General features: G+C 39.3%; 2 protein-coding genes across 6 annotated transcripts in view; one reads left to right on the top strand and one right to left on the bottom strand.

The window, feature by feature from the left end:
* Window positions 1–8,638, top strand: part of LOC119891682 (dmX-like protein 1) — a 57,647-nt gene extending 49,009 nt beyond the window's left edge. For 3 of the 5 annotated variants that reach the window (XM_038703496.1, XM_038703497.1, XM_038703495.1), the window contains 7 exons: window positions 699–759; window positions 1,172–1,299; window positions 1,880–1,957; window positions 2,137–2,228; window positions 2,435–2,487; window positions 2,779–2,996; window positions 5,615–5,854. In XM_038703496.1, the coding sequence (XP_038559424.1) occupies window positions 699–759; window positions 1,172–1,299; window positions 1,880–1,957; window positions 2,137–2,228; window positions 2,435–2,487; window positions 2,779–2,996; window positions 5,615–5,854 (870 nt within the window). Of the gene's footprint in view, window positions 1–698; window positions 760–1,171; window positions 1,300–1,879; window positions 1,958–2,136; window positions 2,229–2,434; window positions 2,488–2,778; window positions 2,997–5,614 lie in introns of all 5 variants that reach the window. The other 2 variants (XM_038703494.1, XM_038703499.1) reach the window with 1 other exon arrangement.
* A 714-nt stretch (window positions 8,639–9,352) lies between these two features.
* The window catches only part of hsd17b4 (hydroxysteroid (17-beta) dehydrogenase 4), a 36,052-nt gene continuing 21,513 nt past the window's right edge, over window positions 9,353–23,891 (bottom strand). Inside the window, exons 13-25 of the mRNA XM_038703500.1 lie at window positions 19,781–19,893; window positions 19,479–19,602; window positions 17,870–17,921; window positions 16,656–16,727; window positions 15,093–15,196; window positions 14,932–14,997; window positions 14,458–14,527; window positions 14,189–14,295; window positions 13,052–13,138; window positions 12,828–12,914; window positions 12,504–12,642; window positions 11,144–11,271; window positions 9,353–10,276 (exon numbers count right to left, since the gene is read on the bottom strand). Coding sequence (XP_038559428.1) covers window positions 10,187–10,276; window positions 11,144–11,271; window positions 12,504–12,642; window positions 12,828–12,914; window positions 13,052–13,138; window positions 14,189–14,295; window positions 14,458–14,527; window positions 14,932–14,997; window positions 15,093–15,196; window positions 16,656–16,727; window positions 17,870–17,921; window positions 19,479–19,602; window positions 19,781–19,893 — 1,239 coding nt within the window. The 3' untranslated portion in view covers window positions 9,353–10,186. The remainder of the gene's footprint in view (window positions 10,277–11,143; window positions 11,272–12,503; window positions 12,643–12,827; window positions 12,915–13,051; window positions 13,139–14,188; window positions 14,296–14,457; window positions 14,528–14,931; window positions 14,998–15,092; window positions 15,197–16,655; window positions 16,728–17,869; window positions 17,922–19,478; window positions 19,603–19,780; window positions 19,894–23,891) is intronic.

Raw genomic sequence — 23,891 nt, forward strand, 5'->3', positions numbered from 1 at the left:
CAGCTGATGTCGTCTGTTTACGCGTTCATTCAGTCTCTTGTCCTGGGTTAGGTTTTGTCGTACACCCCTCCAGTTTTCAAATTTGTCTAAAATTACGTTGTTTTTTTTTTTGGTCCCTGGTGGTGTTTAAAAAAAGCCTTAAAGCCACAACCACAAAAATAGCCAGACCATTTCTCTGTCGATTTGTGTTTCCCCCTTTGCTAGACCTAAGCCCACGCCTTACCCTAATGCTAACCAGTTATCTCTGCGACGCCTAACCATAACCTTCACCTGTACCCCTACCACAGACGGTTATGGTACAGGAAACTGTATTCAAATGGGAGGGAAGCACACTTTGAAGGGGAACAGACTTTGACACGAATCTAATAAATGAGGAAGTTGATCAGAAAGTTTATCAGTGGACTGTGAGAACAAGAGCCAAGCAGCTCTCATGCTCGTGATTATCATTGATTAAAAGTCGGGTCTGAATGAAGCCGTAATATTTACCAAAAAGACACCCATTACTCTAACAGATAGAGGAAGCCAGCACTGAATGAGTGAAAAGGGCTTTAGAACAGTGTAATATTGTTTGACAGTTTACTATTACATAGCAGTGTGCTTGTCCATATTATCCCATAATGAAGTTGTTGTTTTCTAAAATTGGCATACTAAGAATCTTTTCCTCCTCCTCCTCCTCCTCTTCACTTTGCTTCTCGCAGATGATCAAGAGAAATATCAACAATGTGAGAAGAATGACCTCCCATCCCACACTGCCTTACTGTAAGTACGACTCTGTATCTGCCTCTTAAAGGTATCAATCTAGACTGCATATTTCTCATGTTAAAAAGAGCCTTCGGGACAGTTACATCACCCTAAAAAGTTTCTCTTATGTAGATAGCAAGTGGCAAAGTTTTTTTTGTCTACTGCTCCCAGTGCTGCTGATAATTTAGAAAAGGCTGAGTGAGCCTTACTTGTTTCAGCCTGCAGAGTGAGGATTCACTTGTGAGGTGTTTGGGTGGAATAATTCCCAGCAGGTCGTAAGAACGGCTGTTGAAGTGTGTGTGTGTGTGTGTGTGTGAAATAAACCGTTTCTTTCATCAATTATAAAACAGATGACTTTGGGAACAGAGAAATGCCAGACGCTCATGTTGGGACCAGAAATAAGCTGAATTGATGTCGCTTTTTCTTTCAGACCTGACAGGAGCTCAGGATGGTAGCGTGAGGATGTTCGAGTGGGGTCACTCCCAGCAGATCATCTGCTTCAGAAGTCCAGGCAACTCCAGAGTCACCAGGATACGATTCAACCACCAGGGAAACAAGGTTATAAAGTCACACACACACTCATGCTGGATGCACTGGGCAGTTGAACCAAGTGAACTGCCACCATGCAGATGTCAAACTGTCCTTAGCTTTGCAACATGACCGCATCATGTGATGTGAGCCTGTCAGATTCCACAACATTTTCACACTTCTTCTCACAACTGTGTCGTTTGGCTTCAGCGCACACGTTCTTCAGCTGAGTGATTCAACCGCTCTGAACCCGGGCACTCGCCTCAAGCTAATAATTTTCTCAGATGGTGCCTCTCCTGTGCCAGTGCTATCTTATCTGCCTGTTCTGGCCAAAAGAGTGAAATATGCTTTTAAAAAAATTTGAAAGCGAGGACATGCAGAGCACTTTTGATTTTAGTTATGTAAGTGGTGCTTAGGTTTATTAACATACTATGGGAGATAATTTGAGCACAATCCAGAGGAAGGTTCTCCATGGGTGTGCAGACACAGGAGAAGCACCTGAGAATATGTTTTCGTCGCTCTGATATAAAACGAAGGATAATTTTATTTATTCATTTTAACTTCATTTTTCAGCAAAGTCTGATGTCTGCTCTGTGAATGTTTTGTGTAGTTCGGTATCGTAGATGCTGATGGAGGTTTGAGTCTCTGGCAGACCAACACAAGTGGGAATGCACCCAAACCATACCTGGTAAGAAACTCACAGAGCCACCTTTCCTTTTTCCAACATGTCTGTTTTTAGTTTTGTCTATCTAGACGTTCGTAGAGTCCTCCCGCTTTCTTCCTGTCATTCTCATTTTTGTTTACTCTCCTCCTGCTTCTCTATTACTGTCACTATTACTAACCGTCTTCTGTTTTTCTCTCTGCCAGACGTTGCAGTGCCACAACAAGACAGCTCACGACTTTGTCTTTGTGGGTTCCTCCTCCCTCATTGCCACTGCGGGTCTGTCATCAGACAACAGGTACGAGAGACTTTGAAGGAGAATTTTTCGTCTCCCGTCATCTTCAAAAATTGTTGCCCCCAATTAAATTCTGTTCCACGAACTTCTAATTAAATGCTGAATATTTTCCATTCAGCTCCACTTTACTGTGGCCAACAGGGATAATGATGTGTTCTTTGATTCAGATGTTACAGTGGATATTAATTTGTTAATTTTTGACTCCACAGGAACGTGTGTATGTGGGACACTCTGGTGACTCCTGCGAACAGCCTTGTGCACGGTAAGATGCTTTTTGAGGAATCAGCTGAGCAATCGGCAAAAGTCTCCTATAATAGTAAATTGGATATATTTGGGTTTTTGACATACAAAACAAGCAATTTAAAAACTTCTGCTTGGACATTCCTTTTTTTGGACATTTTATTGATTAATTGGTGATTTGAGAAAATTGAAGCGGTAGTTATATTTTTTTCCCCCCACCACATGTTGTCCTCCGTGTTTTATTTCCATTCTTAATGCTTCTCTCGATTCTATCCCCTTCTGATTTATCCATCTTATTCTCCTGAATATTCAGCTTTCTGCTGCCATGAGTCCGGTGCTACTGTGTTGTCGATGGCCCCCAGGCAGCAGCTGCTTATCACAGGTGGGAGGAAGGGCTGGATCAGCATCCTGGAGCTTCCCCACAGGCACCAGCGCCAGAGCTTCCAGGCCCACGACTCGCCAGTCAAAGCACTGGCTGTGGATCCGACTGAGGACTGCTTCATCAGTGGATCATCAGAGGGCAACATTAAGGTATTTTTGACTGCCTTCCCTTTTCATCAGATAATTCGTTAAATAATGCGATTGAATGAAGATGAAACGTTGAGGTACAGTATCTCACAAAAATGAGTACACCCCTCACAGTTGTGTAAATATTTGATTTATCTTTTCATGTGTGCTGTACACTCACTACTTTACATTGTAGTAAAGTGTCATTTCTTCAGTGTTGTCACAAAGATATAATCAAATATTTACAAAACTGTGAGGGGTGAACTCGATTTTGTGAGGTACTGTATATTCCAGGCAGGGGACTATATAAATGTGGATTGGCTTTTGTTGAAGGCTTAGTAAAGTAAAGTTGCTGTGATTTTCATTATTGGCCGTTATTCAGGTTCACTTGATTACTATCACGGCGTATGCCAGTGACACACCAGCTGGGTGGAGATGATTTGCGATGGGAGTTGACGTCAGTGATCCATTTGTTTTTCACTTCGTGAGAAAATTGATGTGGCACACCACCGTGTAAAGTGTAAATTGTGTGAGTCTCAAGAGAAAACTTTTCCCATGACGAGAACTATCGTCACATTTTAATCTTGTGGCACGAGTTACAACGCTAATTATACGCATACAGTTTGAATGGATCCCAATGCCAAAGAAAGAAGGAAAGAATTTTCCATTAAAGTTACAAAAATGTTTGTGTATGCTGTCAGTTATAGCTTTTACAAAGAAAGAAAATCGGAATCGGCTAAAATCGGAATCGGGTCAGAGAAAACACAGAAAACTGCCCATACACCCTGCCAAATCAGTCTCATCAAATAACTAAAAACACTTCATCAAGCGTGATGAGAACTACCTAAAATGACAGAAACCATCTTTTGGTGAAAAACATTATAATAATTTGGTGCCCCATCTGCTAACACGGAGGGGCGGATTTATGACCTACACTGTAGCCAGCCGCCAGGGGACGATTGAGATGTTTTGGCTTCTCTTTTGGGGAGCTGTCATGTTGTTTAACTTATATACAGTCTATGTCCATGCTGTTTGGCACCCAGGTGCGAATGTCTCTCTCTCTCTCCTCCACATCAACAGTGACTATTGCATTTATCCATGCAGACAGTGAGCGCCATCAAAGTCAGTCAAAACCAATGTCACACTTGTGATTTAACCACTTGCTCAGGACAAGAGTGTGAATGATGGGAGACTGAAGTGTGAGGGGAAAGGGCAAACGAAAGTGTTTTGACTGAACAGGCATTTAATATTTCCAGAGACAGCAGGTCTTTCATCTTTTTGACTTGAATTTGCTGGCACAGATCACACAGCTGTCACTCCAAGGATGAAGCCGCTGCGTCACGCAGACGTATAAGAAATGGTGCAGTGCACTTCTGCTTGAAATTCAAATGACTTTCATTCTGGATGACTGCTCACAAAAGCCTCTAGTGTGGTGTTACTCATCTGAAGTCATTAATTGTATATTTGCTGATTGAAAATTTAACATGGGTGTGCTGCAAATTTATAAGCTTTAAAAGTGTTTGATGGGAGTCCATGGAACTGGGAGATTAACTAATATGTACAGACTTCAGTCTATAATTTACCTTATCGAGTAATAAAGCTCCCAGGCTGGGAATACGAATCAAATAATGTAAGTTGCTCAGAGCTAAGCATTGTTCTCAGTGGAAGCTTTAGAAACGGCTCACAAATGTGGTTTCATTTCTTAAAAGGATAAACAGAATAGTTTACTTGTTGTACCAGCGAGTATACTGTATGTATAGTGTGTGTATATGAGTATATGCGAGATCCTGTCAAGTTGTATGTTACGTCCGGATGTGATGCCACAAAATCCAAACAATCGTGGAACGTTAATATAATCCTGCTTATACAATGGCCAATTTTATTTTATTTTTTTAAACAGTTAATTTTCTTATGTAACTAATTCTTAATTTGTATTTCTGTTTATAACATCATGAAATTAAAGCATTAGTTTGAAACTGGGAAACTAAGTGACTGTTGGAACATAAGTATACTCAACCCACAAAGATGGAGGTTTCATCCTGCGCCACGGTATAATTCAGACTGACTTTCCAGTGGGGATAACATTACGTAGCGCGCTCTCTCTGTGACCCGCAGACTACAGACTTTACCGCAGCTAACACGTATTTCTGATGTGCTCCCTTTCCTCCTCCAAATATCTTTTTTTTTTTTTTTTTTATTGGTTACACAAGTAACCCTAACGTGAAGCTCTTTAGCTAACATGTTTTAACCAGCTGTTAACAACTGGCATATTAAAGCTGGGGTAGGGAATTTACTGTTTCAGAAGCATCTTTTGTTATATTTGTTGAAATTCTCTTTACGCCCCGACAGCAATCAAATTAAATGGTCTGACACACAAATGAAAAAAATCCAACAGAATTTTCATTGGCCACAGTTTAACTCAAAATATAATTCATTATAATCATAGAGGAATGAGCTTTATTAGGTTCTGGCTACGCAGATGTGTGTCCATCAGGATCAATTCATTGTTTTTTCGGTCTTTCAATGGGATTTTTAAACAATAAACATACAGACTCATTCTTTAATGCTATGTGATATTTAAAAGAATCTCTGTGATAACTCTTCAGTTCTTAACCAGTTCCCTTCTTCCTTGGACTCCCCAGATTTGGAGCCTGACCACACAGTGTCCTCTCTACACCTTTCCAAACGAACACTCTCGCCAGTCGCTGTTCAGAAACCTCGGCACGGGCGTCATGCAGATCGAGGTGGGGCCGAACAACCACATCTTCTCCTGCGGCGCCGACGGAACCATGAAGATGAGGGTCCTCCCCAACCGCTTCAATGTTGTCAATAACAACAACAACCACGACAACCTCAAGAACGATGTTAAGTTCATCATATAGACAAATGTAGAGAAAACAAATGGTGTCAAAGCAGTTTAATTGAATAATGTGAAGTGCATTTTATGATCGGCACCACTGCTGAGGAAGTACCTTCAATACCTGAATGGAGCAGTGGCCGTCTTGGGTTAATTTTGGATGAACAATGTCATGACAGAACAGTGATGTCAAGTGTAAATGAAGGTGGAATTATTTATAGGATTTACAGGCTTTCGCTGAGTGAGAGAGAGCGTGTCGTCTGATCCAGGGGCCCTAGTGTGACCGGAGTGATCTGCTGTGCTTTGTGTGGGACACGAACCCACATTTTGCATTAAAAGCCCAAGCTCTACAAGTGTTTTAAACTGTGGTTTGAAACAGTCAATCTGAATAAAACAGACGAAAACCCAGCTGGAGATTCTCCAAAAACAAACTGCCATCTCAGTGTCTTCAGAGCAGCATGTGGAGAGCCTTTGGTTTTGTTTTGCACAGCGAAGGAGCAGGAGTGATGAGACTGAAGAGTCTAAAGCTGAAGCATTGTTCTTCTTATACAGTGTCACATTATCTCTTAGTTCATATGAGAAAAGCAGTCATGATAGTGGAAACTCTTCTGGGATCACTGCTGGAGCGTTCAGGTGATAAAATGTATGCAGTGTTTCTTATAGGGACAATGCTAAGTGATCCCTTTTAGGGGTTTGAACATCACCACAAGAATGCATGGCACAGTTGAACCCGCTCAGCACAATGCAGTAAGGCCAGTGGACATCGTACAAAGCACATTATATCCAGTCACAAGGATTCTAAGCGCATTCTGGTACTCCATATGAAGTTTTGAACACAAATGAGCCGGCTTGATTGGAAAAGCTAGAAAGCCTGGCGTCTGTCACGATCAAACCTCACTTAAGGAATTACAGGATGTCAATGTTCATGTCACTATAAATGTTTAACGTTTTGATTTTAGGCATTTGGCTGATGCCCTTTCCCAGCCGGACTTGAAATGAACACATGAATCTTTTGGTTTTATAAAAAAAAAAAAAAGGAAAGAATAAACACATCTTAACATTAAAGCAAAATAGTTTGAGATTTCACTTTCTCTGAGATGAGTTAGGTGAGACGATTGATACCACTCATGTTAGTCCCTGAAATGCAAAGACTGTTGTACGGATTAAGTGTGATATTAACACTCGCGTATTTCCCAAAATGTGGAATTATTCCTTTAATCAAGGTAGTTAAAATTTGTGACTGAGTTTACACGTTTTCTTAATTTTCATTTTTCACAACCTGAATGCGCCATTTCTCTTACTCTGTTTGCACATAAAATTAAGCTAAATTATATGTATAGTAATGCATATAACTATACAAGGCCGGATGTCAGTGAAGCAGTCCTGGCCTTTAGAGATAAGAAAATATATATATATTAAAAAAACAATGGTTGTTTATCCCAGTGTAGATTTAACCAGTGGTATTAATAAGTGTCCTTAATCTCTGAAAAGGACCTCTGCCATGCTGGCACAATGCTATAGTACTGTTGGTCCTGGTAATATTGATTATTAATATTAGGTTGCACAAATTAGCTTTAACAAGGCCATTGTTGGTACGGGGACACCATGAATAATACTTTACTACCTGGCTGCATTTTGTTTTTTTGAAATGTTTAATATGAAGCTTCAGAACATGTCGCAGGAAACTTTGCTGTTGACAATGGAAAAGCGTCGGGGCAGGCAGTTAAACACATTTTTAGAGAGTACTCTGTTTTGTTGTGGAAATGTTTTATTCCAAGAACAATGCACTTCCCTTTCATAGAGTCCAAACTTTAGTTTTCCATACGGACCACGATTGGAAGCTGCCTTGGAAACTATATTGTTTGCCTTGTGTTATTCTTAATTTTAACTTTGGTTTCTTTACATATCATCCAAATGCAGCACATTGCCTTCAGCACATGCTTGGAAAATGTAATCTAGGTTGGTGTGTAACATGATGCGTCTTCCACATAAATAAGGAAGGGGTTCATGCAAACTGTCCTATAGCCGTTTAGTCTGAAGGAGTAAACTCATTAAGCTAGCGACCTGTAGAACCTTATTGTGCTGCTGTAGGGAAACAAATGTACATTAGCTTTGATTTCAGGGAGGATAAACTGAGGAAAACAATTCAGATGAAGCAGATTTATTGCAGTTATGTATATATCCATAGACTAGGCTTTTCATATTAACTGCATAATCATAAGGAGATAGTCGTAGATAAACAGTGGGTAGTGACAAAAGCCACTTTATGAAGAATATTCTGTACAAATACAGGTATATTTATGAAACATTCATATTTAGTATTAGATAAAAACAGCTTTTTTTTCTATTTAGATTATTTCTTTCCTTCTCATTATTTCATTGCGATTTGTTTTCCCCACAAAAGTGGTTGGAAAATGATGTGTACTATTGCAGTAACTTAATTTTTTTATTGAAGCCAAACTATATGTACTCTTACAGAAGCAGGAGAATAAAATAAATATCAAAGAGTGCTTTTCCCCCCCAAATACTGCTTATTTTCCTTTAAGGCTCACAAAACAGATTAGTTCAACTACATCAGTGTGTCGGGCTGTAACTAGTGCGTGAGTAGATTAAACAAGCTATCTTTGGTTTAATCAAAAAGAACCAAAATCACGTTCAACTGACTCATTCCTTTTTCCCCCCTTCTGTCTTCAATCTTGCAAATGTGAATTTGATCAGATAATTCTAATTTTATAATGAAGATGTCGTGTAAATCATGTATTATACACAGAAATTGTACTGATGTAATAAAATAAATTATGTAACAGAAGGTGTTTTTTTGTAATTTTGTAATGAACTCTTACACATTGTCTCAGCTTCAGTAGGATGCCATTTATAACCTGGGTAAAATATAAGAACATCCACAACCTATAGGCTGGGTCAGATGTACACTGGAAGTCATCACATACTTCCCATTTGTGACATTTGGAGGTCCATTACACAGTGTGCAGTAGAGATGAATATGAAAACCTTGATGGAAAATATCTCAATTTAAAGAGCCTCGTTTCTAGAGATACTTGTTTCTAGTATGAGTAACCATTTCCATTAAAGAGCAAACTAAAGCACTGACGTTCATAATAATTGCACATTTCATACAGTTCCTGTTGTTCCAACACAGACCTATTCAGAAAAGCATAGCAACCAATGGGCTGCTAGTGGTCAAAGACTCCACAGGGGACGTTTAAACCTGCAACAATTTATTTGATATAACATCAGCTTTTAAAGTTGATATGTCAAACTCTCAGATCTCCGCCAACTTCTGAGGGAAATATCTGGCTCTTAAGCTGCTAAATGCTCCACTACGGTCAACAGCTAGTTGCTAACTGCGTCTGTCTGCTATTTGTCGCCGAGCAGGCAAGTCGCTGTAAACGCCTGCCTGCTGCGGATGAAAACGAGACAATGAGAGCAGTGAGAGTGAAACAGTAAAGTTGCAGGACGGACAGCTATAAAAATCTCCATAAAGCCAAGGGAGAACATACAGAAATCAGATTTTAGTCTGAATTACTTTATTTTCACACAAGAGCAACCACTGAATTTAATTTCAATTGAACCAACATTAGAAATTAAGTGGAAATAATTTTTTTATTTTTTATTTATTTTACAGAGCTAGCAACCTCTACCACATCTCATAAGGTTTCTGTAGCGATCAGGTACATAACTGTTTCTGACATAACATACTGGTGAATTAATCATCATAATGAAATAACAGACCATTGAAATATAACATTATGTCTGATTGAGCTTTAAAACCAGTTTAGCTTGTAACCGTTATCGCCTCATTCAGTACATTCACCCAGTGGGAGGCAGTACTTTGGTTCACTTTAGTAGATGCTTGTGATACATTTTGTATGCAGTACAAAATATTATTGACTTTAAGTGAAATTTAACTACATTTATAAAAATGGTTAATTTCTTATTTGGATCTTTAAAAGGCAGGTGTGTTAAGTGCACATTTAGCGAGGACCCAACCAAGTAAACTAAACCAAGTAACCAGCAGAAATGACACTGAATTATTACTGCTTCTTTCTTACTGACGACATGACAAAACATTGTTTGAATATCTGGATCCTTGTTAAACAATGGAGAAAACCTTTCATTTGATCAAGGTGTCTGTTATTTTGTAACAAAACTGAAAATGTATCTGAGAAAATTCATTCTGAAGTAGTACTAATCTTACCGCTAATTCTTCGTGAGTTTCCTTTGAGAGGCAAAGCATGTTAAGTGCACAGATACCAATCAGGGCAAGAAGAGTAGACAGACGGACAGAGCGGGTAGGTTGGTTAGTTCCTGGAGTCATCTGATTGGCTGGCCGAGGCACTCACAGCTTGGCGTAGTCCTTCAGGATGACCTCCAGCTTCTGACTCAGCATGATGTTCCCTCTAACCTTCAGCTTGCCAGAGAAGAACGCCTTTCAAAACACCAAAGACACACATGAGCAATTTGTTTTCCAGAAAGCACAGTCTCTTCTGATTTCTAGCTGGTTGGCTGTTACTTGTTTTCAAAGTACACAGGGAGTAAAAATGGGCCCGTGGCTAACGAGCCAGATCTTGGGCAAAAGGAAATATGTGACCATTGGTACTCTGGCAGCAGAACAATGAAATAGCATTCACATTCACTTTTTTGGGTGAACTGAACGACTGACGATGTGCAGCGCTTTCCTCGGCTAAAATCAATTGCGGGAAGGCGGTTAGGACAATCCCGGATCACCGTTAGCAGTGTCCTTTTAAACTGCCAACTAATCTTTCTCCAGCTGCTCCTTTCATCGTCTGGAAAAGACCCTGCCTGAGGGACCTTCAGCACCACAGCCAGCTGACGCACTCTGTAAAGAGCGCGCGCACACACACTTGCTTCAGATCAATATCAAGCGCTCCAGGAAGCATATCAATTCTGTACAGTGATGGCCACTCTCTTCGACAGATGAGATGCTACAGACATAGCAAGTAGCGTTGACTGATTACCCGCGCTGAGTGCTTTCTGAACTTGGTTTTATAGATCACTGCCTTTCATTTTTCTTCTAACATGAGGAGATCAAGGGAGATTGGAGGGCTCCTCAAAGGTGCTTTCCATTTAATTAGAAAGTACAAGAAGTGATTTCATCATCGGGGGGAAAACAGATGGGATTTAAAATATTAAGCGACATTTTCCCCATTTTAGCACGTTTTGCTAAACTTTATTTATCAAAAATGCTTCTTTTGTGAGCACCAAAAGATTTAAAGGAACATCAATTTAAAGCAGGAGGTAATGTAAAGGTGTATCTGGCTTTCTCGTGTGTTACCTTTTGAGGGTTGAGTTTCCCCAGCACCACCTCCATGAAGTCTTCATCTGACACTGTGATGGTCACATCCACCTTCCCACTGTAAGGGCCTTTATGCAAGGAGCCACTGCCGTTCTTCAGATCAATGGCTAGAGGAAGACAGCAGGTGGGTGTGGGGGGGGGGCAAAGGCAGAGAAAGAAGATTGAATAAAATCATAAAATACTTGGTGAGTGTTTCCCAGGGTTGGCTGGCTGTTTTCACAACTCACTTGTTTTTAGAGTTATTTTTCAGTCCTGGTTTTAATGGTTCATTTGACAGCTTGTTAGCAAACTGTCAATCTGGGTCAAATTAACTTGCCAGTCTCTTCAGTGCCACACTAACACTACGTTGACATATTAAACGTCACCGACAAATTTAGTTCAAGACACTCCAGTGAGCTGCAATATCAGAATTTAATGTTGACGGGAGGTTCATGTTGTCAGTCCTGACCCTCTCAGTGAGTTTGTTGCTTTGGGAATTTAAACGTGAGAGACGGGAAAAGTAAGTCTTACTGTCAGAAATCAGCAATAGAAAACAGAAACAAATTACCGGTGTTGGACTGAACTGTATTAGGAGACCCACATCAATTAAAAATATTAATAAGCTACTGATGACGTGTCATCAGAGCAAAGCAGCACTGTGATGCAAATAATGAGGGAATTTAACAGGAAGTTAGATAAAAAAAATCTAAAAAGGAAAAGGAGGAGACATTAACAGTCACAGAAGTGGATGAAAAAAAATATTGTACAGCAGGCGATGTCAAACTATTGGGTGCACTCATCCATGTTGACATGGAACGTAACTTGCATAAAGACCCAGAGGCAGTTTATAATTTGCAATGCCAAAAATAAATCACTACATCTAAAGACATTTCTTTTTTTATTCAATAAGCTAAAAGCTAAATCTATCCAAGTAAATCTAGACCATCCTCCCAATCCTGTCAAAGAAATGAGACATTAAGAGCAAGAGGTTCCATTTTTAATTTATCCCACACATATACAATATACATAATAAATGCTCTTTTATTCTGATAAACCATAAATTGCCTCTTGACTCCCCGCACAGCTTAGCACTTTAGCTTATCCCTTTTTTCCTTTTCGCTTTTGTCAGATGAACCTTTTATTACATTCTGTATTGCTTGTGTAGCACCAGCCCTTGTCTGCAATTGTCTTTATTATTATACTGTATTTTACTGTGTGAATGTTTTTTTATGCTGCCTGACTGAAAATTTCCTTTTCTGGGACAATAAAGATCTGAACCATTCTGATATTTTGCCCACAATGCAGTGACGTTGAGTTAGTGGTGTGTTTAATGCGTTTCCATAGCATTCTGTACACTTACTCCACTGTGCAACGTTCTTGCCGTCTTTGGTGATCTCCCAGCCGAAAACAGCGTTCACCTTCTTGACCAGCTCTGAGCCCAAGTCTTTAATGCGACGGCCAATCTCTGCAAACACCAGCTCACTCTGAAGGCCTCCTCCCTACACAAAGGTAGAAATAACAGAAACACAAAATAAAATATGAATAATAAATATTATAATAATAAATAAGTTGTTGTCTACAAAGCTAAAAGGAAAGGCGCTTCAGGGCCCCATGAAGGAATTTGATGGAGGGGAAAGGGGGAGGATTCTTTTGTTTGAAAATAGCATTTTTCAGACTTATGTACTTGAGGGAGATTTTCTGGAGAAGCCTCTGATGTGCCATGTAAATCCACGTAGGCCCCGGCTAGCACAATGGCATCTGTCTCTTTCACCTGGACGAAAGAGGAGAGCGCTGATTAGAGCAACACATGGAGAACATTCACTAAAGAGCAGAGAACAGCACTGAAATGACAAGTCAAACTCATTCAGCCGCAAATCTGAGTGAAATCTACAGATGCTGAACACTGACTTTGCACTGGATGTGAATTCTGTTGCCTTCCTTCCACATCTCAGTCTGAAGCGACTGACCCGGCATCACCGGTTTCACAAAGCGAACCTGAGAAATAGACAGGAGATTAAGGGAGGGTGGTGGAGTCGATGGATAAAATTATTTTATAACATTTAAACAGACTTGATCAATGCTAAATACTTTAAGAATTAAAGCCCGATATATTTCAGTGAACAAATCCCATGTCTCCGTTCTGCAACCACAATAGACCAGGATTTTTTAATTATAAAAATAAAAGCTTAGGACTGTAGATGCCTTATGAAAGCACAAGTATTATATTTTACTTTTTTCCATGAACTTTGGTCATATGAGAAATCACATCTACTGAATTCTCTTAATGGCATATATTTGTTGTAAATTACGGATTTTATTTATGTGCAGATAGGGCTGGGCGATAAAACGATAACAGTATTTATTGCAATATTATTTTTTCCTTAATAAAAATATAACAAATGTTCAATAAATGTTCCATTTAATTAATATGAATTTGAAGAATTTTTCTATTAAGATATTTATTTTGTAGAGGAAAAGGGACTAAAAAAACTTCACTTTATTTTAGTCATGCATATTTGTTTAAAAAAAAAAAAAGCTTTCATCATTATAATTGTTTTGAATGTTCTTCCTCAGATTTGTGAAATAATCCACTGTTTGTCATGTTTTGACCATAACGAATTGTTTAAAAACACTGTTTATCGTCTGGTTCATTCAACTTTCACTCAGGAGCAAAAATCAGCCTTTAAACTTTAAAGAAATAATTTGACATTTATCGTGATAATTATTGATATCGAGTGCTATGAATTTTTTTATTGTGATAACATTTTTGGCAATATTGCCCAGCCCTATGTGCACATGCTGCTTCTGAGGTTTCAATTGTATAAATCGACCTAAATTGCCACATTAGGTTCCCTGTTCCACTCCATTTCCAAAAATGTTTTGTCATAGCTAAATAAACATTTTAAGTACAAGAAAATCGATGAATTCTCTCAAATTACTCTAATGTGCCACTGAAGAACAAACCACTTCATACAAGTGGTCCTTGCATGAGGCCCAGTGACTCATAACATGTATGACAGGGTTTAAATCACAAGTAATGCTTACCTTGATAGCCTTGAATCTGGAGGGGTCATTGTCGGCAAACTGCTTGAGGACGTGTCTCGCAGCGAAGCCAAATGAGCACAAGCCATGCAGGATGGGAGCCTTGAAGCCTGACCAAAGAGCATTTTTAAGTACAACATGTTTAAGTATAAATGAGATCAAAACGCATAATTTGACCTAAAATCCCAAGGGGAAAATTTAGTCCTGCCCAAATTAAATTAAGACTTTTTTGATGGAAAACGATACCAATCAAGCCACATTAGATGTCTCACCTCCCATGGCAGCAAAGCTGGGGTCTATATGAAGAGGGTTCCAGTCTCCACTCAGACGGTACAAGGCCGCCTGCAACCACAGGGGAAACAGATACTGTTTAGATCTATATCTAATTCATAAACCCCTGAACTTTTCATACACAGATGTGGGGTGAAATTAAATTACCATGAAGGCAATAGAACAGATACCTAAAATAAGAATGTCTTTGAAGTGATACAGTTGCAGTCATTTAAATTGCTCCAGGGATTTAGTTTTTATTCCCATTTCTTTTTTACTTTCTGCTGCATCACACAGTCAGTGTTCTTTTTTTAAAACTGCATGAAAACCTTGTTCAACACTTCTGCTGCATCTTCACATTTTGTCTGAGGCGTTACGGTTATTTCAGAGGCACAAAACAGTACGTCCTACTTTCACCCACATATTATCAATGCCATTAATTTATTCTGCAACTAAACCCACACAGACACACTCACTTGGTCTCTTGTGGTAGAATCAATTACCACAGCATCTGGTGCCCGTTTAGGTGGAGGCAGAGAAGCCTGAAGGAAATAAACACAAATCAAACACGAGGCAGTGTTAAATTCTTTGTCTTATTTTGTTTCTTTTCCAAGTAACTCAAATATGGAATACGTACTTTGGCTTTCTCAGAGGTTCTCCTCCCTCCAAACCCTCCAGCTCCAACCACAAACACAGAAAACTGGTTGTAGCTGATCAGCTCATCGCCACTGTAGGTGTTCACTGTAAGATAAGCACAAATGTGGCATTCAAAACTATCTCTGTAGTGAAAGAAATATTCCAAGCCTTCACTTGAGTAAAAGTAGCAATACCATAGTCAGATAATAGTACATCACGAGATAATTTCCTGCATACAAAGTAGTTTTTTCTCCCCCCCCCCCCCCCAGCTAGAGGTATTATCATAAACAAAACACTGCGAAAGTAAAAGTACTCATAATGCAGAACAATGGCTAGTGGTATATTATCATACATTATATTTTTGGATTCTCTTACTGCAGCATTATTACGCAAGTAGCATAATGTTTAGAAGGTTGAACTGGAGCCAAATTAAACTATTTGACAAACCCAGCATATTTAATAAAATGATCACAAGTAACCAACTATTAAAATGTACTCTGTGGTATTTCTGAGTATAGGTAGAGCATTTTTGAAAGTATTTCTGGGTAGTAATATTCCTTTATCACAGACACTAGAGACACTTCAGGAAATGGAGTAAAAGATGCAGGTCCCTGGCCGGACAAGAATCATGAACGTCGTGCCCCATAGTAGCAAAAATACTCTACTCTAATTTTACATTTTTGGTGAAGTAAATTGTAACTACTAATGGATAAGGTTGAGGTTAATCTAGCGTCAGTGCAGAGATAAAGAAACACTTCATTTTACGATTTTAAACACAGCAGAATCTTCAATATTAATAATAAGCTTGGGCCAATGGCTCATTGTGTTTGAAAATGCAATAAGTAATTACATTAATTTTGCCCAAGTCAGTATCCGTTGGAAATCACTTTAAATTATACTGTACTCAACATAATTTCATATTTCATGACATATTACAATAACACAGTGAAGGGAACACCCGCTTCATCCATATTTCCTCAATACAGCACATTTATAGTAAAATCAGAGCAGGAGGAACAGCCTCGTGGATGCTGACTGTGAAGAGACAATTCACAGCTGTCAGAAGGAATCAAATCTAGACTTCTGTCAACGTACTGGCTGGTTAATTTCATTAGGTCAATTCAAAATATAAAACAGGCATAAAAGACAAACAAAGCTGCCTCTGCAGGACATTACTGTGACGTGCCGTCTTACCCAGTAATAACTTTATATACACACACTCAACCAGTCAGCTTCTGTTATCTTCCTAGACTGAAAGTAATAAAATATTAAGTTTCCTTCTGTGAATCCTCCGGGAACCTCAGGTCCCATGTTGTTTGCTTTAAGTCGGATTAATTATAGATCAGAGTGGTTCTAATATCATCCATCTCTATGGAATTGTCAAACAAAAATATGAGCGTTCTCAGTCCATTATTTCAATCCCTGCAGACACAGACTGTAAATTAAATTTCATTCATTCAGCCTGAGAGGCAACTTTCAGGAAAATACGCATGAAAACAAATGACTATGGAATAAATATACCGTATGATAAAAGCTGCACACCCTGAAGGGACAACAAACTCACCGTCCAAGAGGACGACGGCTCCAGATCCTTTGTCCAACACGTCTGCTACAGTGGCCTCCGTGGTAAGTTTACCTGAAAAAGTATTTTACTCATTTACATTTAATAATGGAATGTAATTTAGTCCTGTACACGCTTAATGTTACTAAACTAGTTCTGTACTTCATGTCATGACTGCGCCTAACTCCACTTTATGCCTCGCATGTGTTATCATTATGTTTGTGTCACAAAGCTAAACCTGAAAAGTCACTCGGGTCTTTTTACAACACCTAATACAGTTTTGGTATTTCCACAATCCTCAAAGACTCTTAACACATAACTGTACTTGATTTGTTGATAATAAGTCTAAACAGCTAGAAGTGGGCTGAGGGATAAATGTTTGAAGACTTTAGCTGAAAGTGATGAATATACAGTTAAAATGCAACATTTGAAATAGTTAGCTAAAGGTAATGGATAAATGGTTAGATTAGCTAAAAGTATTGGATAAATGAATTAGCTACAAGTAATCTATGGTTGAAATAGATAGCTAAAACAAATGGTTGAAACATCTAGCGTCTGCCACTGAGTACAAGTGCTAACTCGGACAAATCAACCTAAATCTGCTATTTTGAAAAAATAATTGCTGTGGTCAGTTTAAGCAAAAATGCCAGACTTCTCCAATGTGAGGATTTGCCATTTTTCCTCAATTAAGTACAATTAATTGAATGTTCAAACAACTAAACATTTAATTGAAAACTTATCTGCTGATTAATAGATAATTAAAATAATTGTTAGCTGCAGCCTCATTGTTTAGTCATTGTGTGCGGAAAATGGAAAGTAAAATTAATACTGACCAATGTAACTGATCTTTTTTATTTATTTGTGCCTATCCAGCAAGACTGGCCAACATCTTTTTTGGAATTAAAAGATACAATTAAGGAAACAGGTTAAATATCTTTTTCATAATGCAGCGAAAAATATATAGATGGAAAGAAGTCTTTGAGGATTCTTGAAATGTCTTCAAAACAGCAGCAAATGACTGGGTTTTTTATGGCTCATCATATTTATCTTTCTGAAAAACAAAAGCTTGACTCAAAAGTAATGATACGTACAGTAATATGAATCTTGGTAAAATGACTGTGAGGCCTCAAAATAGATTTTATTGCACTTTTGTTTAATGTAAAATCTACTGTAATCACATTAAGTCCCATGTACGTAAATAGCAAAGAAGGAAATACCTGAGGTTGGCAAAGGTTTGTAAAGCTCCAGATACTGCTCTCCATGCAAAACCTGACACAAACATTAGAACAGCTGTCACATACAGTGGAGAGAACAAGTATTTGATACACTGCTGATTTTGCAGGTTTTCCTACTTACAAAGTATGTAGAGGTCTGTCTATTTTATCATAGGTACACTTCAACTGTGAGAGACAGAATCTAAAACAAAAGTCCAGAAAATCACATTGTATGATTTTGAAATGAATTTGCATTTTATTGCATAAGTATTTGATCACCTACCAACCAGCAAGAATTCCGTCTCTCACAGACCTGTTAGTTCTTCTTTAAGAAGCCCTCCTGTTCTCCACTCATTACCTGTATTAACTGCACCTGTTTGAACTCGTTACCTGTATAAAAGACACTTGTCCACACACTCAAACAGACTCCAACCTCTCCACAATGGCCAAGACCAGAGAGCTGTGCAAGGACATCAAGGATAAAATTGTAGACCTGCACAAGGCTGGGATGGGCTACATGACAATAGGCAAGCAGCTTGGTGAGAAGGCAACAACTGTTGGCGCAATTATTAGCAAATGGAAGAAGTTCAAGATGACGGTCAATCTCCCTCGGTCTGGGGCTCCATGCAAGAGCTCACCTCGTGGGGCATCAATGATCACGAGGAAGGTGAGAGATCAGCCCAGAACTACCTGGCAGGACCTGGTCAATGACCTGAAGAGAGCTGGGACCACAGTCTCAAAGAAAACCATTAGTAACGCACTATGCCGTCATGGATTAAAATCCTGCAGCGCACGCAAGGTCCCCCTGCTCAAGCCAGAGCATGTCCAGGCCCATCTGAAGTTTGCCAATGACCATCTGGATGATCCAGAGGAGGAATGGGAGAAGGTCATGTGGTCTGATGAGACAAAGTAGAGCTTTATGGTCTAAACTCCACTCGCTGTGTTTGGAGGAAGGATGAGTACAACCCCAAGAACACCATCCCAACCGTGAAGCATGGAGGTGGAAACATTGTTGTTTGGAGATGCTTTTCTGCAAAGGGGACAGGACGACTGCACCGTATTGAGGGGAAGATGGATGGGGCCATGTATCGCGAGATCTTGGCCAACAACCTCCTTTCTTCAGTAAGAGCACTGGAGTTGCCTAGCCAGTCTCCAGACCTGAACCCAACTGAAAATCTTTGGAGGGAGCTGAAAGTCTGTATTGAAACGTATGATCTCTGTAATTGCAAACAAAGGTTTCTGTACCAAATATTAAGTTCTGCTTTTCTGATGTATCAAATACTTATGTCATGCAATAAAATGCATATTATTTAAAAATCATATAGTCTGATTTTCTGGATTTTTGTTTTAGATTCTGTCTCTCACAGTTGAAGTGCACCTATGATAAAAATTACAAACCTCTACATGCTTTGTAAGTAGGAAAACCTGCAAAATCAGCAGGGTATCAAATACTTGTCCCCACTGTATAAATCGTACCAAAGTCTTAAAGCCTCATTAGCATGAGTAATGTGTGTATTACTTGTGTGCAAGACTGTGTAAAATAAACCATATGGATACAAATATGCATTTGTATGTACACACAAAAACAGACATTACATGTATATTTTCTAACCTGTGTAAAATCTATGTTGAGTCCAGGGATCGAGCTCAGCCCGCCATCCATCATGGCTGCCTGGGCGGGAATGACCCCGAAGGTAGGGAGGCTGCAAAAGTCTGGATGGCCTTCATACAGGAACCTATGTGAAAATATCAGTGTTACTGAACTGTCAGCAAAGATGTGTTTGTAAACCTGGATAGATTTTAGTGCATTTTTCCTCTATGTGTCTGAAAGCGAAGTGATTTCAAGATCAACTTCACACAGGTTGACTTTCAGTCCAGTTACAGGCATTAGCACAAACATACAGAGACACACACCTAAGATGGTCAGGGTCCTGGGTTGACATGCCAACACCCAACGCATACAGGATACACTGGGTGTGGGTGAAGCTGAAAGTGGACGGAGGTAGTTTTTGTCCCACTGCCTCAGTCTGAAAGGAGAAGACTTTAGATTTTAGTTTCAACTTTGACATAACATATTGTGGGCAGAAAATGAGAAATGATCCTGTAATTTAGACAGAGAATATTAATATGAAATTTTAAGTGTTTGCAGAAAAGTAATAAAAGCTTCACACCATGGTAGATTAGCTCCACAGCTCAACCCTTGAATACAAATGCTCTAATAAAGACATACAGTCAGAGCAAATTAATTAATCTAATCATACCATCTTGGTGGAACATAAGACACTGAGAGAATAAATAATCAATCTTGGTTTATGGAGCACCTTTCAAAACCGTGCTTTTCAGCTATGCTATCAGCGTGGCTCTAGGGATGGCAATGACGGTCGGTAAGACAAACATCTGTACAGGCATTCATGGCCCTCAGATGATAATTAATAATGACTCCCTTGACTTTTCATGCAGCGCCCCCCACAACACTGAAATGTAAGTTTTTATGTGAAATGTCTCAACAACTGTCCGAACACCATCATCAGGTCAAAATCTAAGTGTTTCTAATATTTTGTTTTATGGCCAAGTACCTGCAAAACTAATGGCAGCTGTACTATGTTACTACTACTTTTTTTTTTTTTTAAAGAGTAAAAGCAACACTGAAGAATAGCAGAATAGTATAAATATTATTAAAATAATTCAGAATTTTAAAGTGATTTACAACTTAATATATTGTGAGGGTCACAGAAAAGGATAAGATAAAAAGACTCTGACTCAATCTACTGAGCAGCAAAAAGCTTGTTTGAGGACCTGTGGGATCTCACAGACTTAAGAGGAATCAGCAGTTCAGAAATGTACTCCAGTGGCCCGACCAGGCAGAGCTTTACAAGTGATCAGCACAATTTTAAAATGGATCTTGCACTTGACTCGTGGCCAGGGCAGGGACGCCAGGAATGGAGCCATGTTCGATTTGTGCTCGCACTTCGGAGCAGCCTGAAAATGGGCTGAAACTCCTGAACAGAACACCGCAGTAATCAAGTGTTAATGACACAAAGTCACAAATGCATTTTAAAGCACAGGAAGGTGGAGCCCTTAGTTTTATTGTAAATGTTTTAAAACCCTCATCAACCCCAGCCTGAGATCCTCTGGCAGACCTTTCAGATGATTCAAGACTCCGACAGAGAAACATGCACCAACGAAACATTCTACTTCATTATCAACTAAAAACATCTTTTAAATTCTCACTCATTTCTACAATTTATATGATATTGATATTCATCTGTCTTAGACATTTTACTAGCATAAAACAAGTAAAATTTAAATATACTAAAAGTAGTAAATACTAGAAGCAGCTTAGAAAATGTGTAAGCTTTTAATAGCAGAATAAGAAAAATCCCCCAGGGTTGCTTAAAATCCCCAATTTCCCAGAAAAAAAAATACAGGCAACCTCAGTGCCCTAAGTGGTAGCTACAGCCCTGTTTTGTGCTATAAGTATTGACTGCTATTGTTGTACCGACAGTAGCAGTATTACAGAGTGTGTTAGAAACAACAAATAAACTTCCACATAGGAGAACAAACTAAAGTGGCTGGGCCAAATGGAGCAGGATCAGGGATGAAAGGGAGGATGATTCCTGGTGAGCTTTCAAGGATATTAAATCCATCAGTCCAAGCCGCAGCTCAGCTGGTTCCTTTATGTCAAGTAGTATTATTAAATCAGAAGAATCATATATAAATGGAGATATTTCTGGCCCTCTGAGTCACATTCAAATATCCTGTGAAGCACACAAACATACACGTGTGACCCATTGTTTCCCCACATAGACATTACTCAGGTGGGCCGCCAAACTTAGCATTTTGAAGAGAAACAGAGAGAGATATTATCTGTGTTACGTCACAAGATAAAGACATGGTGGATATTTTACGAGCACAGACCATGTAAAGCAACAGTGAACAGCAGGAGTGTGCGATACTGACCAAAAATTATATCTCAATATTTCCTGGGATTTTGCTGATGACGATATTTACACCATATTTGGCATTGTTCAAAAATGTGTTTGTAAAAGATTATTGTCCTAGCTTGCTCTTGTTAATGGGATATTAATTGTTGCTTACTAATTACAGTCAAGCCCGAAATTATTCATACCCCTGGCAAATTCTGACTTAGTTACTTTTATTCAACCAGCAAGTTGTTTCTTCATTAGAAATAACACAGGCGTCTCCCAGAAGATAATAAGACGATGTACAAGAGGCATCATTGTGTAAAAAAAAAAATTACTCATCTTTAATTTACATTTGAACAAAAAGTGGCATGTCCAAAATTATTCATACCCTTTGCAAACTTTCACAGTCTATGGGAAAATCCAAAGATCTATACCATCCCAAATAGTCCAAGCTGTTCTAAAGCATCCTAATTACCCTGAGTCATTGGGAACAGCTGTTTTAATCAACTCAACAGGTGAAAATCAGAAGCTCTCTGCTGTTGGTTTGTGGACAGTCATGGCTAAGACAAAGGAGCTCACTGAGGACCTGCAGCTGCGCATTGTGGCTGGCCACAAGTCAGGAAAGGGCTATAAGACCATATCTAAATGTTTTGAAGTTCCAGTGGCTACAGTGCAAAGTATTATTAAAAAATACAAGACGTTCCACACTCAGAGGAAAAATCTCAGAGGATGTGGTCGGAAGCCAAAAGTGACACCTGTGCTGGCCAGGAGGATAGTGAGAGAGGTAAAAAAGAATCCAAGGATCACCACCAAGGCCATCCTGATGAATCTGGGCTCTGCTGGTGGCAGCATCTCAAGGCAGACAGTCCAGCGGACACTGCACACCGCTGGGTTCAACGGACGCAGACCAAGGAGGACGTCACTTCTCCAGATATGGCACACAAAAGCCCGCTTGGCCTCTGCAAATGTTCATCTGGACAAAGAAGAAGACTTCTGGTCTTCTGTTTTATGGTCAGATGAAACAAAAATGTAATCGTTTGGCCACAATGATGTAGCCTTCATTTGGCGTAAAAAAAGGAGAAGCCTTCAACCCTAAGAAAACCATCCCCATTGTCAAACATGGTGGTGGGAACCTAATGTTTTGGGGTTGTTTTTCAGCCAGAGGACCAGGGAACCTAATTACAGTAAACGGCACCATGAAAAATGAGCAATACATCAAAATTCTCAACAACATCATCAGGCAGTCTGCAGAGAAACTTGGCCTTGGGGACCAGCGGACATTTCAGCATGACAACGACCCAAAACACACAGTAAACGCGGTGAAAAAATGGTTTGCAGACAAAAACATTTGCAGTGGCCCAGCTAGAGTCCTGACTTAAATCCCATTGAGCATCTGTGGAGGGAGCTAAAGATCAGGGTGATGGCAAGGAGACCCTCCAACCTGAAAGAGTTGGAGCTCATCGCTAAAGATGAATGGGCAAAAATGCAACTGGAAAAAGACAAGTGCTACTAACACACCATGTGTGTGCAGCGGCACACAAATCTACAAGATTGACACACACTAAGCACAAAGCTAAGTCGGCCGAGGACACACTGGTGATGTTTTTCTTGAGGCTATACATTGTGACTCTGTTCCAAATCTCCAGTCCAGACAGACACGCACCAGAGAGGACACTAATCCCCGAGTGTATACATCATTTAACATTTTAGGTACTGAATCATGATATTATTGAAGCAGGCTAGTGGGTACTGTTAAGTTGTGCAAGTCATATACCATTTCAGAAAGTTGATATGTGGTTACTACCATAGACATACTTAAAGTCTAAGACTCACAATGGGTCCTGATGTGAAAGTATAGGTTATTATGGAGTATTATTGAAAGTTTGGAACACATTTTTATGCTGCATCATGCTTCAATTTTATGCTCAACATCTTGTTTGTGTTATGTGCTATTTACAATTTGTTTTATTTAAATTCATTTTAGACTTTTTGTTTCTGCATGTTGGACTGAACTCATGTCTCTTGGGTTTTTTGTTTTATGAAGCTTATTTGAAGGTTTTGTTTGATAGTAAACAATAAAACCCAACCAGACCAAAAGA

The sequence above is a fragment of the Micropterus salmoides genome, unplaced genomic scaffold, assembly GCF_014851395.1.
Source record: "Micropterus salmoides isolate LMB-PRFRI ecotype aquatic unplaced genomic scaffold, ASM1485139v1 Ms_hic_scaffold_7, whole genome shotgun sequence".
NCBI lineage: Eukaryota > Metazoa > Chordata > Actinopteri > Centrarchiformes > Centrarchidae > Micropterus > Micropterus salmoides.